The sequence below is a fragment of the Protomyctophum bolini genome (genome assembly GCF_963924005.1).
Source record: "Protomyctophum bolini genome assembly, chromosome: 19".
NCBI classification, from domain to species: domain Eukaryota; kingdom Metazoa; phylum Chordata; class Actinopteri; order Myctophiformes; family Myctophidae; genus Protomyctophum; species Protomyctophum bolini.
The window spans coordinates 16,541,957-16,561,664 of record NC_137880.1 but is presented as its reverse complement, the minus strand read 5'-3'; the positions used below and the strand labels follow the sequence as shown (position 1 = coordinate 16,561,664).

General features: G+C 41.9%; 1 protein-coding gene across 1 annotated transcript; it reads right to left on the bottom strand.

Annotated features, from left to right (window-relative positions):
* Positions 1-5,527: 5,527 nt before the first annotated feature.
* Positions 5,528-6,946, bottom strand: LOC308334581 (DNA-dependent metalloprotease SPRTN-like; the record flags this gene model as incomplete). The annotated part of the gene is made up of 2 exons (XM_080791381.1): positions 5,528-5,712; positions 6,169-6,946. 2 exons carry the CDS (start codon positions 6,944-6,946, stop codon positions 5,528-5,530), a joined length of 963 nt encoding a protein of 320 aa, XP_080647507.1.
* Positions 6,947-19,708: the final 12,762 nt, after the last annotated feature.

Here is a 19,708-nt window from a genome sequence, read left to right as displayed (position 1 = left end):
TGTATCTAAACTCACAACTAAATACAGACACTTGGCCAGACTGCCGTTTGAAAGGGTCAAACCCCTCATCCTGATTGGGGAAGACCACCCCACCTAATCACACCAACCGAACAAGTGAGGTTGGGGCATCCAGGTGGGCCAGCAGCCATCTGCACAAGACTGGGCTGGACCCTGCAGGAAAGCAATCTCCAGCCAAGACAATGTAAGTTGACTATAACAGAGCCCCAGAACACAGAGCTCAGGAGAAGGATGGAGAAACACTGGCAGGAGGCCACCAAGATACAATGCCCCAGAGACCCAGAGTGTGCCACCACTGGCAGTAAGGAGATCAACTGCTGCAGCAAAGATGTCATGAAAGGCAAGTCTCCACCAAAAAAAACCCTGAACCTAATCGGGGTGTCAAGAGACCAAAGTTTCTCCCCCACAGTTCCCTGCAGTGGCCAGTGAAGTCAAACTGTGCATCTGTACCTGAAATGGGCAAGTCAAAGGCCAGAAAGCCCACCTCCTTTTAATGTCCTGTCAGTAGAAACTCAACCTGCACCTGAAATAAGCCCTTACCTCTCCCAGAGAAAGTTCATCCTTGAAAATGTATGATTAGTCACCAGAATCAAGATCCTAGGTGGTGTAGAATTTGAGTTATTGTAAAATAACAGCAGGTGGCGGCCATTTTGAAAAATGGCTGCCATGGTCACAGGGAAAGTCTAAATTGTACCACTGTATCCCTCATCCTTGAAAATGAGGTCTTAGTCACCAGAATCAAGATCCTAGGTGGTGTAGAACTTGAGTTATTGTAAAATAACATTAGGTGGCGGCTCTTTTGTAATATGGCTGCCATGGTCACCACGAGACAAATCTGTGATGGCCCCATAGCCAAAAATGTTCCTTAAGGCATGCTCTAACTGTGTGCCAAATTAGAATACTGCCCATTATTCAAAAACAATAATTTTATTGTTTTAGGAACACTTTTGTCAACTCCGTCAGATACACGTCAACTCCGTCAGACACAAAATCTGACGGAGTTGACGTCTGACGGAGTTGACAAAATGGCATTTGTTTTCATCTTAACCCTCTTTAGTACAATGTAGCCATTTTGTTTTTGCTTAATTTTGTTAGCTAAACCTAACCCCTAAACTAAAATAATAAACATTATTTTGGAATTCTTAACAAAGATCATAAAAATGTCCTGACGGAGTTGACATGTAAAAGCTGTGACCACATTGTTATCAACATTGTTTGTTTAAAATATCAAACAATTGAATGCTTGTCAGACCAGGTACTCCACTGTTGCAACAAATATAAATGGGACTTGGAAAAGGAGTCTTCAGGCTAAATCTGTGGACAATATTTTCTGATTAATTTAAGACCTTTAAAAAAACCTGACGGAGTTGACGGAGACGTGGGACGAACATTTGATAGGAGATATTTAATAGAAAATATAAATTAAAATTAACTCTGTATATTATTTGCTATGTTGTTGACAATCTACTTTAATTTAGTATGTATATTTATGTGATTGTGACAGTATTAGACACTTTTTTGGCAGTTTGAAATTGTGGCCACTTGCTGGGGACAGGCTAAATACAGGCCTTTTTGGGTACAGGGCCTGCTTTTAACTAATTCAGATGGAATATGAAAACAATTATAATGAAATTAAGGGCATAATAATACACAACTGTATTACACTTAACTTTGCAAGTGCTTTTATTTTTATGAATTAATTTATTTTTTACATAAAATAAGGCTCTTATGTGTGGGACATGTTTTTTCCACTTTTGTCCCTCATCTCAAGAATGAGTGATAGACAAGATAACACAAACACCAGACTATAATGCATAATGAACGAGTAACAGACCTATCATGATCTTAGAATAAATACAGCAGTATAAATACAAAAGTATTATTAAACAGTTTTGAAACATTAACAAAAAAGCAACACAGTGGAGTCGAGATGACTCATAATAGGGCGCCATATGTGTTCAAATGTTGCTAAACTGTTGCAACGCAGCCGTGTATCAAGGATACAAATTCGTTCTGCCATCTAGAAAAACAAGGTACTGTAGGAGTCTTCCACTCTGTTAAAATAATTATTTTAACTACCAGTGTACCAAGGATGAGGGTCTGCTGAAAGCTGGTTAAAACTGAGCTCCTGGTCAAAACGGAGCCCATGTTAGACCCTTTTCAGTTTGCCTACAGAGCCAGGAGAGGTGTTCAAGACGCCTCATCGACCTTACTTAACCTTCTTTATAAACATTTGGAAGGCAGTAAGAAGCACGCCAGGCTGCTCTTCGTAGATTTCTCATCAGCATTTAGGATGCTGTTTCAATAATGCATAAAAACAGTGCTCCTGGGGGAAATTATTAAAATGATTTTGAACAAAGTGTCTAACTCAAAGTGAGCTTGTGGGAGGGAAAATGATTCTTTCAGCTCAGTAAATGATGCAAAATGATTATTTATAAATAGATCTGAAATTTTGATCAGGCTGCCGCTCTTGTCCTTCCAATATGCAAAGGCTGCATCAGACTGAGATAATAAACAGATCAGGCACAGACAGATCAGGAACTGAGAGTAGCCTCTTTACCTTTGAATTTGAATCGAGTTTACCAGGACAAAGTTGTCTCCCACTAGGTGGGCTGCATGGATACTCCCTGGAGGAGAACAGAAGAGCTGAAAGAGAGTTGCCCAGTTTAAAAGTTTAACTGTCTAACTTCTAATATGAGTAAAAGTATCATAACCTAAGTAACTACCTGGACAATGCTGATTTGTTTTGTTTTTGTCTATCCCATGAGACCATGCAAATCTGAAACTATGTTGTACTGAGCCATGCAACCCAGATTTATTTTAACACTTTCTTAACTACAACATAGTTAAGTCCTTTAGTCCTTCAATCTAATTTGGAACAATCAAAATTCCCCAAAACAGTCTGACAAAAGATGTCAATAGACCTCAAAGTAGAATAGCCCAGAAAAGTTTTTAAATGTTTCATTATGATTTTTCAACCAACTGTCAAAGAACTTTGCATCAAAAGCATACCATCTCTAAATTTGACAGTAAAACCTAATTAAATCACAACCCCTGTGTACCGTCTGTTAAAATGAGAAACCCAACTTCATCTGGAAAAGCAATTACCAGGTTTGTCTTATTTAACCACATTAACCCTGTCATCGCAAATTCTGGGCATGTACTGTATAGTTGGACATTAAAATTCAAAAGATTTTAGAAAATACCGAAAATAACAGATATAGGCCTACAAGGCAAGCTGTATATTATCGGCTTCTTAGGGCCAACCACTGGAAACCTAGCCTAGAGGTTTAAACCAATTGAGGGTATGTGCATGTATAAAGTGAGCGGCTTGTAGATCGGCTATTTTCGGCGTGGTTAAGATGGTTAAACTTAAGATAGACACATCTCCCTATAGTTGCAGTTCTCATTGCATGTTGGGTCGCACAATGAAATTGCTTCATTGGTCAGAGTTTGTTATGACCAAATGGATGGGACAATGTATGAATGGAACATTCAGCTATGGCCGGGGAGGCAATAGCCAATAGCTGAATGGTAGAGAGCCTGCCTGGGAAGAAGGTCCCAGATTTGAGCCCTGACAGATTAAGGTCTCATTCTCGCCTAATACTTCGGTAGACTCATGCGTATGGGCGGAGATTTTGGGATTCTTGCATATTTAATTGGCTGCGGTTTGCCTTAATCACACTGTCATCCGTAGCAATTGGAAACGCAGCAGGGGGGACCTTTATCAATGTGTTCCATTCATAAACCTAGCCTACAACACAGCCTACAACACAGTGAAATCTATGGTGATAAAATTATACTCATAACGTGCATGTGTCGTGCCGTCTGGGACTGGACCCCCCCAGCTCTCTCGCTCTCACTATACACATGCAGCCACGCCACGCACTTTTGGGCATGGAGGCACAGCGCTGAGCACACTGATATAACAGACAGCAGCGCAAAATGTTTACAAGTTTATCGAGATGAAAGTCCCTGCTCCCCAGTCGCCACACAGTGACAGCACTCCATGTTTACGGCACAGACAGACAGACAGAATATTCTGTAGGCTATAATACACTGCAGTGTTTTTATGTGTTTTCTTAAGCAATTGATTAATGTACTCGTCCTCATTTCGATCAGGGCTTCAGTCTCCTCATTCGACCACGTCTAGTATCCACGGTAACGGGACATCTTTGCACTGCGTAAAATATGCCTTCTCCGTTTCCAACTGTGTTCAGCTCCTCACCCGCCACATTGTTTGCTTCATTCCCTTTATTTACTGCGGAACATGCATTCACACGTGCACCGAATCGTAATCAAGTGCGATTGGAAGCGAAGCGAAACCCCTGTTTTTGCTCGAAGTAAAATGCGGTTCTTTGATTAGGATTCGAATGAGCCTTCACACCTGCCAAACGAAGTGCACTTTCTGAAAATGCGCAGCATGATTCGTTTTAATCAGCAAAGCTCTCTGGTGTGAATGTGACCTAAGTCATTATGTCTCTGAGCAAGACATCCAGTATACTCCAAGCAGATTCAAATTAATTAATTAAGAATTAGTGAGCTATTTGACATTATTAGTGCAAGTGTGACTTATACAGCAAGATGATTTATTATTGGGTGCTTGTCATTCCTCACCCCCTTGTGCCTATTTTGATGCTTATGGTTTTTAACTTGTTTTAGTTCCATTAAATGGACTGTTTGCTTTTGGAGCAATAAAACAAAAGACAAAGGTTAATGTGTTGATTCACCCGGTTATGTGACGTAAACCGAAAAGTGTTTGGAAGCACTCCCTGAGGAAGATATACAGTAGTATTTCGTTTTGCACACTTCATTCGTTCATTCATTCATTCACACTTTGTATTGTTTTCGATTAAATCATATAATGTTTGATATAATCTTTCACAGGTGTATTTTTCACTATACCATTCCACAAAAACAACGGACAACTTCTCTAAATGCTATTAAACACTAGGTATTTATAATTATTTGCTGCATTTCAAAGGTGACTACATATTGGCCAGTATAGTCACTTGAGTGGCAGCGTGACGTAGCGAGCCTTCCACTCTTCCTGTGTACTTCCTCCCCCAGTGTAAATTCTTCCACACACATGGCTCCAACGAACTGCAGCGGCCAATGAGGCATCTATTCTTTTAATATAAAACGGGTGCTATGACAACGTATATCATTAGGTTCCCAAGTTGCATCATTCCCAAGTAAGCCGTTGGCCGACTGCGACAGGCACGTACAGGTCTAGTTAAGATAAATTGGCCTTCTTCACTGTGTATGTGTACTTATTTCCATTAAATGGACTGTTTGCCTCTGGAGCAATAGAACAATTAGCAAGGTTAACTGTGTCACCCAGTTATGAGGTAAACGGAAAAGGGTTTAGAAGTACATCACAAGAAAGATAGCTTTTGGATGTACACTTGTTTGCTTGCTTTCCTTCCTTCTTGTCAAAGCCCTCCAACCCAAAAATAAAAAAATAAAATAAAATACTGTACAAACAAAAATATGTACTCATAAAGGCTTACATCTCATCGCCACTTCTTTTCAGAACGTGCTTTGTTGGTGACAATGCAGGTGAAGTTGAATCTGTAGGAGACTGGGAATTTCCTCCAAGTGGCGTTCCTTTCCCACTGAAGGGAACAAATTCCCTGATGTACTGTAGGCCTAAGCCAGAACCTGAGGTTGTGTCAGGGCTCTCACTTTTTCCTAGAGATAATGCAGGTGAAGTTGAGTCTGTCAGAGATTGGGAATTCCCTCCAAGTGGAGTTCCTTTTCCACAGAAGGGAAGAAATTCCCTGATGTACTGTAAGCCAGAATCTGAGTTTGTGTCAGCTGGGCTCTCACTTTTTCCTGGAAATGATGCAGGTGAAGTTGAGTCTGTAGGAGACTGAGAATTTCCTCTAAGTGGGGTTTCTTTCCCACAGAAAGGAAAATCATCCCTGATGTCAGAACTTGTGGTCATGTTGGGGCTCTCACTTTTTTCTGGAGATGATGCAGGTGAAGTTGAGGATGTAGAAGACAGGGAAATTCCTCCAAGTGGGGTTTCTTGACCACTTAAAGGAATATCACTCCTGATGTCCTGTAAGCCAGAACTTGTAGTCGTGTCGGAGCTCTTTCTTTTTCCTGGAACTTGCTTCCCAGGGATCTTCTTTCCTTTTTTACCTCCTGCCTTATGTTTCTTCCTGTATCCCTCTGGCTCCTTCACCTTGGTGTAGGTACCTCCGCACCTGCGTTGGTGGTCCTTCCACCAAGGGTCAGAGGCAGACGGTGCCCGGTTCATGGCCCTTTTCACGTAGCCAAAGTAGGGCTCGTTGTACTGGCAGGGTCCATCACACCGCCACCAGTGCTTCCGGTAAACATCCATCTCATCATGGAAGTTGTGGTAGATAGTGATTTTAGCTCCACTAGCCTGGCTGATTCTTTTCCTGTGTTTGCAGAATTCCAGTCCATGGTCCTGTCTGTCTCGATTGTTCTGGGTCACAAACAGCAGTGCGTGGATCATTTCATGGAGGAGGGTCTGCACCAGGTCACACCTGGGTCTGAGCTTCAGTAGGGGCTCACTGAGTCTGATGGAGCACAGTCCACCAGGACCTTCATAAGTACAGATACCTGCACATTGTGTCATTTTGTGGCTCCATTTCACCTCAATCCCGTTGAGTTTCCCCCAGAAGAACATGTCATTGAACGCCAGGAACATACCTCGGATGTCAGGGTTGGGGTCCAGCATCTCCCACGTCTCGTCCACGATAGATAACGGCCTCTCTGGGTCTTCTGTGTTTGGTGGTGAGTGAGGTCCAGGGACACTGCTGTGACCAGCTCTTGACTGCACTGTGGGGTTCTTACTAAGGTTACTTTGACCGGAGTCAGTCGACGACTCTGCCTTGTGTTCAGCATCGAACTGCTCCTGAAGCTGGACGGCGAGGATATAATCTTCATCCATGTTCAACAGAACCGGAGGTGTATATGGGTGTGTTGTGTTGTAAATATGCAAAGTAGCCGTTGGTTAACTACAGTAGCTAGATTGTAGGGGTGGGTTAGTTTCAAACATTGAAAGACACCACATAACTAAATTAAACAAAACCAAACTACATAAAACACCTCAGCCGACTAGCAGCATCTCTCTCCATTTGTGATCGGAAAAAAAAAACCCTGTCATTATCAGTGTTCTGATGTATCAGTATTGATGATGTAACTATTCCCAAATGTGGAGATGGCTTGTCTATAGCTCTCTTTCTCTCTTTTTCTCAAAAGGGGTACACGGTATTGTATTTTACTTGTATTATGTTTAATGATAAAACATTGACAAACTTTATGTAAGTTTTAAATCAAATAAAGTACAAATATAAATTTACTAGCACAACAATGAATAGAGAACAGTATTTAATTATTGTTATACTGTTACATTTGCTGTTATACTGTTAGGTCGGACATCAAAACAAGACCTACTGAAATCTTATGTCAGTTTAAAATAAATCTGCTCAGGGGGATCACTGATTGCAACTTTTTCACTACATTTTGAAGTTGTGATGTTATATTCTTCAAAATGTGGATTATAACTCAATTCATCCATACAAACTATAGTTTTCTCCTGTGGTTTTCTAAACAAAAAGTTGTTGTCGGCTGAAGGGTATTAGGGGCACTTGGCTTCAGAACTCAGGGAAGGGAATACTGAAGCCAGAAAGGGTTTAGATTAGAACCACTGCTCTACTGTACAGTATTACAGCAGGATATCAATGGCAACCAGTCTGTACAGTACAAAAGCAGCATACCAGTAGATGCAGGATATGGGGGCCTTCTACCATGGCTAACGCTAAAGCTGCAATCAATCCAAATCTTATTTTAACTCTACTATCATCATTCTTCCCTCTCTTCATACAATCCTCACCTCACCCCTTTATCCCCTCAAGGCCTATACCCAGCAAGCCAAATGATGTCATGATGACGTCCTCTGATGACATTCAGGGTGTTCAGGACTAGGCCAGATCCCAGCTCATATGGCGATACATATTTACATCATTTTCAGGGCGTCTTCACCAGTTTAAATAATATAGTTTATTCTGGGACAGATTTTACTAGTATATGACTTAAGTTTATTTGTCCTCATTAGGACTTTCTCTCATCCAGGACGTCCGTCTTAGTGGGCAGAATTTATGTTGAAATCAGGTGATATTCTGGGCCAGATATGACTTGTCTTGGTTTCAATTGATCTGGCCCCAAACAAGACATCACCAGGTCCTGACCGTGCTTGCTGGGTACTGCTACAGTAGAACATATGCCAATAGCAATTAGCAACCATGTAAATCACAATCATACAGGTGCACAAACTGCACATCCTGGTTCCACAGCCCCTCTCTTTGAAAAGCTATACAATAATCGCTAAATAATGCTTCTGCCACACACTCCCCCAACCACCCCCCACCCGCCTCTGAGCGCTCTGCCATAGAAGACCTGAGTGTTTCTCCAGAGAAGAAGCAACTCTTGGGGAATGTTTTTCTTCACAGTGACTGCACAGCCGTGTGTGTGTGTGTGTGTGTGTGTGTGTGTGTGTGTGTGCGCGCGCACGCGAAAGAAGGAGGCATATTGAAAGAGGAGCTGGGGGGCATCTGGGAGAGAGAGAGACAGAGGGATTTTACTTGAGATGTGCGTGTGTGGCACTGTGGCTGTGTGCACATATATTTGTGGATCTCAGTGCACCTATATGCACTCTAGTGACAGTGTGGGGGCGCCCTCGTGTTCAATGCATGCACCTCATGCATAATTCTCCAGTGTCCGTGGACGTTTCCGAACGATTTAGATTTTCCGCCCCGGTTGGTCCTCCATCGGGGTCACATGCTTAGATGACCTCTGCTCTCTGAACTCTGCAGCGCTATAGACCTCAGCTGATGCCTCGGAAGTCGTTCCCCCTCCTCCTGATGGGTCAGTGTCATTCCACAGCAGACACTCAAACGCTGATTATATATATATGGCTGTATATATATATATATATATATATATATATACACCGGTGTATTTATTTATTTATATTAATATTATATTAGGGTGACCATATATTCAGCTCCTCAGTCCAGGACCCTTAATCAAATTCAGACAGTAGTTCAAGGTTCAAATACAGGAACCTTGAACTACTGCATTTTCATGCATGTTTTCTGATTGGTTAGGTGAGCATACATGAAAAGAACGTGATAAACATCTATGCAACCACTAAAAAAAATCACACTTGTGTGAAGTGAGTGGCACCCAGATGTTTTAGAGTATGTTGACATTCTCACGTTCGTAAAAAAATAAAAATTACATAAATGTATTAGCTACAAAAATATATCAGCCAGATGACGTCTTGTCCTTTATGGCCCTAAACAAACATTGCAGTCCACAGACTTGGCTGTCAAAAAATAAGTCATAACAACCCTAAACAAACTTTAAAGTCCGTAGATTTGGCTGGCCTATGACATAATTTTGGAAAGCCGTGCATTGGAGGGGCTATAGTGCCCCTCAAAAAAACGTATTATTTAAATTATGGCAAAAACCGGGACATTTGTGGGACATAGTGTTTTAAAAATAGTTTGTTGGGACTCGGGACATGTAAGAAAGCTTGACATTGGGACAATCCCGGCTAAACCGGGACATCTGGTCACTTTGGTCACTTGACTTGACTTTTTGCAACAAAACATTTGTCATCATCCGTTATGCTCTCTTTTGTTTCACTTCAGGTAATGAAACTAATAAACTATGAATGTGTAAACAATTATTACAACAGTGTTTTATTTGAAGAGTTAGCTGTTCCCAAAAAGTGTACAAACCCATCCCCACTGAATATCTTCATGAGGAATAGCCCTTACGCTGTAATGAATCAATATGCAAAACCATCACAGAAAGCACAAGTGCAAACTTTAACAATGTATCTATGTCTACACATATTTAATTTCAAAGACTCCTCTCACCTAATTGCCACCCAGACAGGTCAGTATGGTGAACAATATTGGAGAAACCTCTGCTATTATTCTGCTGAAAAAGTTCCCCTCTATGCCCTCCTTAGAGTCAACAATGTAATGGGATTTGGCATGTCAAATAACTCACTACCTAATCACTGTGGACAGATGCTATACCTCACGCTAATGCACAACGTGTCCAAGAGTGAGAGGACAGAGAGATTTTTTTTGTGTTTCTGTGTGTGGACGAAGAATAAATCCCACCCTTTTCACATTGGCCTGTTATAGCGCCACCAGCAGGTGGATTTTTTCACAATACATTTTTGGAACAAAATGCTACAAATTGTGAATTTGAACGTCCAATTGCCATAAGAATTGGCCAATTATAGCACCACCAGGAGGCCACAATAACCTACACTACTAGTACACCTGACCTGGCGGAGACCTGTGCTCCGAGAAACACTTTCTCTAGTTTATGCTCTGTCGTACGACAGTGTCGCACACCGGAAATGGCAGATCTGCAGGCACTCAACACATCGCATCTGTGATGCGTTGAGTGCTTGTAGATCTGCCATTTCAGATTAGACGGTGTTAAAGGGACAAAGGGAGAGTGAGCTTGCGGTGTGTTCCTGGCATCTATGGGTTGAAGAACAAAGTGAGATAGATAGAGGGAGAGAGAGGATGAATACAGAGAGGGACAGACCCTCTCTTCTTTCATCAGACATATAAAAGTGGTCCCTGCCCTGCCTAAACTCGTGGCTACAATTGTAGGGTAAATCTTTGTCCTAGTGACATTTTAAGACACTTTGGTTTCACAATTTCTGTGGGCTTTGTTCAAGAGTGTGCTTGTATTTTACCACTTAACCCCTATGTGCTTGGATCCCAGCTTTTTTCCCCTCTACAAAAATCTACAAGCCCACAAACAATGCATGTGTGACTTAAGCTTGTAGATCTGCTATTTTTCCCAGGATGTTCGCCTAGTTCTGTTGAATTTTCACCCATTACGACATGCCCAGCATAGTGACACTAGGGCTCATGTGGTTTTAAAGCACTTTCCCCATAAAGGATCAATGTCTGGATTTTTGTTGTATTGTATCGATCTATGGTCTTGGTACTGTGGCTCTGGCGTGGCTTGCTTGTAATGCTGGATAAAAATTCACGGTGGACATCAACATAAGTCTTGATTTGATTTCAGATGTAGCTTGTACATTACGTACATTGTAACTTGAGAATGAGAATTACAGCATATCCCTTGACAAATTGACATGTTTTTGGCGCTATAGTATTTTATCCAACCGCTGTAATGAATTACTCTGCACGGTACAATGATAATGATCTTTGAGCTGGCAGACAGGTGGAGAGATAATAGACTTTTAAAACGATGTCGCAGCTGGCTGGCTATATTAAATAGTCCTCAACTCAGCATGTGAGTGAGACCTTGATACAACACTAATGCAGACTATAAGCGTGCAGGATACATTCTCAGTGCTAGAGAAAAAATCATGAATTCAGTTTCAAAAAGTCAAATCATGTGGATCTCGAGATCCACAGACCCTCAGACTCCTGCAGTGCCATGCCTTGAAAGGGAAAAAAGGGGGGAAATGGATGCTATGTATGATTCTAATATCGCTATTCATCATGCATAATGTATAGGGCATAAGTGGCTAACATGCACCAATGCTTAGGATTTACATTTTTGATTACAATTGAGTATTTCTGGTTGTTTTGCAGCACAGTGTTGTTCCTGTAGTGTATACAGTCCATTAGTTGAATCATCAGTGGGTATTTGCAAAATACGTCAAGCTGGAAGGGGAACTCAATGACATGCAGATGCTGGTCAATTACATTCACTTTGCATCAACATCCCTGCTTGAATGTCACACGGCAAGATAATCAATGGCATCTTCCCACACAGTATAGCCACGTGGTGCACTGGGACAGTAGAGCCAAGGTAACATTCATCTACTATCATGACATCCACAACGTCATTAGAGCCATTTCTCTGAGGTGACCCCAATTTATTTCCTTTATGTCCCCGAGGCGGGCAAGCATTTCATCAGATAAACAAAGTCAAGAGAGAGAAGTGAGTCATGCAGCTGCACAGATGCACTTTCACAAAACTACTTCACTATTTTGGAATTAGGTATGACTTGGATTATGGACAGTTCACATGTTGATACTGTATCATTTGTAGTGATACAGTAGCTGCCAGATATGTATGCTATGTACTGTATGTATGTTTGAAAGTTAATCAGACTGCTGCTACTGGGATCTTGGACTAATTTTGAGATTCATTACACAGTGAATATTTAAACACAGTACTGATACAATACAGTATGAACAACGATTCCTTTCTTACAAGCACTGTCTGCTGCAGGGGCACAAGGGATTTCCAGAGCCTCCATCAGCTGGGGTTGCTATGGCAATCAGTTCGCCTAGGCCCTAGGGGGATCAGATCAACAGTTATATGCGGCCCTGATTGGCCAACCCAACCCATCATGTTAATATAGGAGGTACTGAGCAGTGTGCTCAGTGATCCCAACTTACAGTAGCACCTAGTAACAGATGTAAATGACTTTTTTATGTATTTGGAACTTTTTGCAACTTTTGACAAGTGACCAATACGCTAGAATGAATGCATTTCCCATGACATGAAAACTATTACTTCTCAGTCAGAACACATGGTCTGTTGTATGCCTCGCTGCAAGAGCGCATTGTTAGTGATGGCTCAGCACAACAGCCAGGCACAGGCACCAGCAATCACTGCTGACATACTGCAGCAGCAGTAAAAGATGAATGTATTATGAATGTATTGTTTTTTTACAGTACAATTGTTTGGTTAGGAAGTCACATGGTCAAAAAGATGTGGAGCTTGGAATCCACATGGGAACGGCATGTCTCCAATGTGGAGCTCTCAGACTTAATGTGGCCAGAATGTGACATATCAGCCATCCATGACTTTAGTCATCTATATGACATTTATTATGATGTACTAGAGCAGGGCCCATACATACACGCCTAGAAAACCCAAAAATCTGTACATATGACACTGAAATCCTCCCCATAGACAATGATGGAGGGGCGCCTTCATGGCAACGCTCGACACGGCAATTTGTGGCCCTTTGGGGCCGCTCGGTGATGTCTCCTGTGGCTCAAGTTGTGGCCCTTTGGGGCCGCTCGGTGATGTCTCCTGTGGCTCAAGTTGTGGCCCTTTGGGGCCGCTCGGTGAGGTCTCCTGTGGCTCAAGTTGTGGCCCTTTTGGGCCGCTCGGTGATGTCTCCTGTGGCTCAAGTTCGGTAGAGCCAACTCAGCCCTGTCCAAGTTGTAACCTGATATGACCCGAACTCACTCAGCCTGATGCGTCCGTCACGGTCAAAACAGTAGTCATGTAATTGGTTGCTTTTAATGGCAGACCTATACCTAGCAATAAACAACTAAGAGACTCCAGCAACAACAGACAAGAGGAAGTGATGAGAGCGAGAAAAAGTGGGGCAAATAATCGTTTTAGTCTTGTGTTGGGGCCGCAGTGTTTGACACATGAGACAAACTGCTGGCTATGCATGCCTAGCTTCTGCACAGCTTCTTCCATAACAGATGATTCTAAAGAACTGAGTGGAGGAGGAAAGTGAATGCAAAGATGGAAACGTGTGTGTGTGTGTGGGGGGGGGGGGGGGGGGGGGGGGGACATGCCCATGCTGAGGTCCCCCATTTCATGATTTTAGTTTAAAGCCTCTGCCCGGGATCTGGACCTGATCACCCCTATATCTCCATATATGAATCTGGCCTGTTCTGACATCACAACATGGGCACCGCTCTAGTGTATACAATATGAATTGGCCTTTAGGGAATAATGTCATGTTTATCCCAGGGATACACTACTTTTTGATGTGTTCACTGTCTCTCGAATCAGTTTGCACCATAATGGCAGTCCTTATATCCAAGGGCGCCAGCCTTCGGACCCATGCATGTCCTATACCCCCGTTATCTCATGAACTCGTACTTATTGCCAGCTCCACATTTTGCTTGTATTGCTTGCATTGTGCTTTGTATGAATGTTGCTTCCGTTCGCTTCCTTCACCCTTGACCATAGCTCTTGTAATGTCTGTCTTTATAGGGTTTAATGGCAGTGGTTTGTGTTACATTACCGACTCTTCCTCCCCTGTTATCCTCTCCTGCGCTAATTATCTTTTTTAAAGTCACCTTTAGCTCCCACCTCGCTCAGCTCATCCACCAGGCCATCTCTTTCCCTTTGGTGTTGAAGTAGAGTTCATAATAGCATATTCCACTGCAGACTCATCCTCCTGGCAATGATCACATAAACCTATAGGGTGTTTGCCAATCAAATTCAATGTTTTATTAATACACTTTCCCAGTCTTAACCTTGTTATGATGACCTCCTCTCTCCTACTTTCCATATTGTAGCCTACCTTCTGCTGTCAACTTGATTTCTTTGAAAATGCCTTCCTTCTCCTCCATCCCAACATTAATGCCATCACATTCAGTGCCCTGTTTTGGGTTATGAGCACTGAAAGCGTTACCTTGCCATAGGATTGCTATTTGCTATTTTGTGGACGGTAGCGTCACTAGCGTGGCACTGGTCCGACTGCTCATTAGTCGGACCCCAAACCCTAACCATAACCGCATGCGGACACCACAGGATGAGTCCTAACCGGCTTAACCGGAGATTGGGCAACGGTTGGTGACTTCACAGCTTGTGACATTAAAGGAAAGGCCGTGTTCAGCTAAATCAGTAGGTCTAAGGTTCGTCAGCAAATATGCCAGATTGATTCTGACATAATGTTGCTATTAGTCATCCAAGAGTTAAACATTTGAATCCCTATTTAAGTGGATCAGATATAAGGTAGTTCAAAATCAAAAAACATAATTGGGATCATTTTGATATCTGATCTGTGATCGTAGAATTATCTCAGCAAACATTACATTATGTCATAAGAAATCAGATAATATCGTTAACACCCAAAATTCTAATTTGACAAACTCGCCAAGGGATTCAAAGTTTTTAACTCTTCGGCCCATGCAGGGATCATAAAGGTGCACAGCAACCCAACTGTAGATTTCGAGTTTGGGACCAAAGTTTGGGACTTGCTTGCTGTAGGCATTTTTTTCACAACTAGTGAAGCACAACAAAAACAAAAGATTTTCCAACAATGAGGGAAAGTCTGCTGGTTTCAACAACACTTGGAGCAAATAGAAGAGGGCCATGCACTCTATGTCCCAGCAAATATTATGAACAATCCATTTGCTTTTAAAGAGTGACTTGTTTGAGTGGCTGAATTTGAAATAGGTCAATTCATGACCCCTTTAGGATGATTTAAACTAGTCAGAGTAGGCTAAAGTCTGATGAATTGCCATGCCATCTGCAATTTGAAAGATGTTTTTAAGAAGCAACGGAGGCGCAAAGTTGATTTACGACCTGACACGGCGACCTTAAGAGACTTGCAAATGGCCTGAGCATTGTCCTCAGGTGAAAAGGCAACATGGCCAGTAAATAAAGCCTAGTCATTCATTCAGTGAAGTGATCTACAGGAGATCAAAACATGGATTGTGCCAGCCAGCCAGACAGACAGCAAGTCATGGACAAACATTTGGCACACAAACGGAGGGAAATGTTGGTGTCTAGCTGTGTCTCTCTGATGGCTCTATATATCACTGTCTAAATCACTGTCCCATGCTTCTCTCTCTCATCTCTCTCTCTCTTGGACTATTGTATCACTTGTTTAATCTCACTATCTCACTCTCTCATCTCTCTGTCTCCCATGTTGCTTACAAAACTCTTTCTGTTGCCATCACTCTCTTTTCTCCATCAGTTTCTCTTTATTTGTCTCCTACTCATTTCTCTCTCCCCCCATTCTCTCTCTCTCGTGTTCTCAGTCTCTAGTAACCACCTGTCGCCAAAGAATCTGCGTATGATTTATGAGTCTTCCCACTGTGTTGCTTTTAATGGCAGACTTATACCCAGCAATAAACAACTAAGGGACTCGAAGAGGAAGTGATGAGAGAGAGAAAAAGTGGGGCAAATAATCGTTTTCGTCTTGTGTTGAGGCCGATCTAATTTGAATGCAAATATACAGATAGCCTCTCTGGTTCGGGCCTCCGTTTATTCAGGTTTATGTAAATTGTATAATTAGGCAGGGGTCTCATCTCGACAGGATCAGCTATTTCCACATTGGGATGTAATGGATGTTATCAGAGGCTGGTGCCTGATAGGATGGAGAGAAAGCCGTCCAGCCTTTATCCAGAGATGAAAAACTGTTGAAAATGAAAGAAGAAATCATTTCAAAAAGTGTTTACTCCTGATCTGGTCTAAACTATTAGCAGCAGGCCTGCGAGGAGATATCAAGGCAGAGAGAGAGAGAGAGAGATACTCCCATGACCATAATTATGGTCATACATCCATTCATTTAACTACAGATCTGTCTAACTACTCGTCTGTCCAGAACAGACACAATGTCCACTTCTTTTTTTAAGTTAAGTTTTTTGTGCTTTTTCTGCCTTTATTGATAGGTTGAAAGTAATCTGACAGGAAATGGGGGGGGGGGGGGAAGATACGCAGCAAAGGCCGTCGGGATCGGGAGTCGAACCCGCGGCATGCCATCAGGCTGGCTCAGCAGCCTAGGTGCATAGACGGTTGAGCTAATCGTCCGGGCCTCAATGTCCACTTCTGTACACAGTAGTAATAGTAATATGTGATTACATACACCCTTTTCCCATAGATATTGTTTTTGTGATGTCTTTGTAGAGTTCTTGCTAATACACTTGTGACACAGTTTGTTCACCTCTTTAGAGATTTCCAGTAGGCGTCTCCTCTGTGATCAATAATCTCACAGCTAATTAACATACCATTCAATAAGGGGTGATCAAGGTGTGCACTACTAACCCTATATATGGTCCTAATTATCGGCTTGGAAATACAGCACACTTTTAATTACCCCAAGCTGATGTTACTAAACTAATCGCCATTAATTGTGTGAGTGTTATTGTTTTGTCCGCATGGAGTTGCACCACTTACTTCACACGGGTGTGCTTTTTCTACTACTCCTGCAAAACACTTTTCTATAAGCCATATCTCAAAAACGAGTGGGTCAAACTGCACAACCAGTATGTCAATGTGAAGCTATGATTCCCTGCTTTCATAGGAAATGAAAATAAATAATAATCCAAATTAGCCCTGGTCAATTGGTCACATACTGTATACAGTCATTGACAAAACCTCTAGTATGAAATGTAGGTATTAAATGTTAAATAGAAATATGAAATGGGTGGGGGAAACAGTGAAAGGCTGTCTTCCTTCATACAATAAACCACACAAAGCAAGAAACATCCGGTTACCCTTCGACACTGACTCATCCCAGGCATAAGTAACAACATACCCAGTCACTACATTAGCCTAAGCAGGCCTAACAAAGATATAAAAAACGCTACCTATACTGATTACGGCAGTGTCCCAGCTCCTCCTCATAAATTGCCACACTTGCCGAACTCCGTAAAGGGGATATAAAATACCACAAAAAAGTAATCATGTTGCCAAAATGAATTACAAAAGCAATAACAGTTCACACATTTCTTTACCCAGTACTATTAGACTGAAAAATCCCAAGCCTCCAACTCATTCCCCAAACACAGGCTTTGGGCCAAAAGGAAGACTGCAAACTTGGTCAACCCTTTTATGCCCTTCTAGTGCTACATGGATTTGCTCTGTGAGGTGCCACAGTAAGGGCTGCTTCCATCAAGGTGTATTTTTTCCCTCAGTGTGCGGGGTTACTGCATATGTGGGAAACAGCAATAACGTGACACATTGACAATGCACTGAGCATCAATTCTGCCCTGTGTGTTCATGTCTGCCATTTTTATCTGGTTGCCGACAAAGCTGAGAGTTAAATGTTCAACTTTGGATGTTTGTATGAGAGTTCAAGAAGTGCAGTGTTTTCAGTTGTTGTCTTGCCCCTAAAGCAAGGGTGAAGTAAGTAAAACAGGGGCCTGTGCATTACCCGTACCCATATGTGTTATTTGCTACGTACATTTTAAAATGAGTAGGCCTACATATCCCTAATTTATGCTCCGTCGAACGACAGTGTCACATGCCAACAATAGTAGCTTATAAGCTTGTAAGCTTAAAGGACCATAAATTCAACTTTTTCAATTTCTTTTTTTGGGGCTCCCATGTGTGTTTTCTATTCCCACAAATAACCAATTTTGAACAATCAGGCTTTCATATCATATGGGTGCTTTAATGGAAATTGCTCTCAGGAACAGCTCAACTGATTTTGTCCTCATCATGATGTCATCAATGTGACCCTACTTTGTATAATTCCTCCTCTTCTTCAGTCTTCAGTTCCAAATTTGCATTTCCACTTTGTTTACAATGTCCGCCATTGTTGATTTTCCAAGCTGGCATGTAATGGAAACAAGCCTGGTTTTATCTAGCATCAGTATAATAATGACTCAAATATTAAATAATCTGCATATCAGCACCCCCACCACCAGGACATTGTGGTATTGCAGCTAAAACTGCTTTCAAAGTCCAGAAATAAATGACCCTAAGGACTGGTTATACCAGAGTGGTGATTGAGGGTCAAACCATTAGAAATAAGTTTGAGGGACATAGACAATATGATATTAAATATTAAAAGCAGTATTAATGTTATTAATGTTATTTGCGCTTTAAGTTCACAATACTATGCAAGTTGTTGTCAGGTTTTTATGCAGTTGGCTGTGATGGAGCCATGCGGGTTAAGTGTAAATGCATTCTTTTAGAGCCCGACATGAATACAAAGAAGTGATCTTAACAGATGTTGTTTTCTGCGACAGAAGCAGAACACAGCTTGTCTATTATGTCCTCATTAAAAAGCAACATGCTGTGAGACATGCACTGACTCCATCCCACCAAGAGAATGCAGTGACGATCCCTGACTGCTTAGCACACATACGGTACGGTACAGTAGTTTCATAAGACAGTAAGCGCCACCAAATTAGAAACAGTAAGAGAAAGAAAATATCAAGCTCAAAGCATCACTTGTACAACCTGCTTGATTGTACAACCTTGTGCGGGTGTTTTGCAAGCTGCAGTGATTACTTCATGTCATTCAGAAGGGTACTTCGACATACTGTAACTTTATACTGTACTTGCCACTTCCACATAGCGTAGTAGCGCTCCTTTATCCCTCCTGTAATGAACTATAGCTACAATTTCAGTTTTGAACAAGGTATAATAGATTGAAAATGATTGAGCAATAGTAATTATATTTTTTCCAAACAGAAGGAAAGTGTGACATGTCACTTCCCTGTGCTTCCCTGGGCTTTTGTCCCAGTTCAAGTTTCGGAGATGCTCTAAAGCGGCCAGTGGATCCTTCTGCTTGCATCCGAATGCTCTTCAGACTTTTAAGTCTAATGAGACAAGAAGGGAAGAGTGCACTTTTAAGAAAGGAGCGAGACAATTATCAATAATGAGAAGGAAGCATTTGCTGTGATGGGATTGTTTGCCAGTGAGAATCTGCTCAATATTGATGATGGTGGAGTCAAAGTGAAGGCTTTTGTTCTTGCACAGATGACACATCTTTTGATTTGACATTTGTTTCGTTTTTTTACTTTGGTATAGCCTATAGTATGAGTATGTAGTAGGCCTACTAGAGGCATCAAGATTCTAAAGATGGCAATGTCTGTCCATCCGTACATTTTGGTCCGAAACGACTAATGGCCTTTTTCTCTCTCTCTCTCAGATTTCTGGTAGTCTGTGGATCAGCACAGCCTCTAGATGG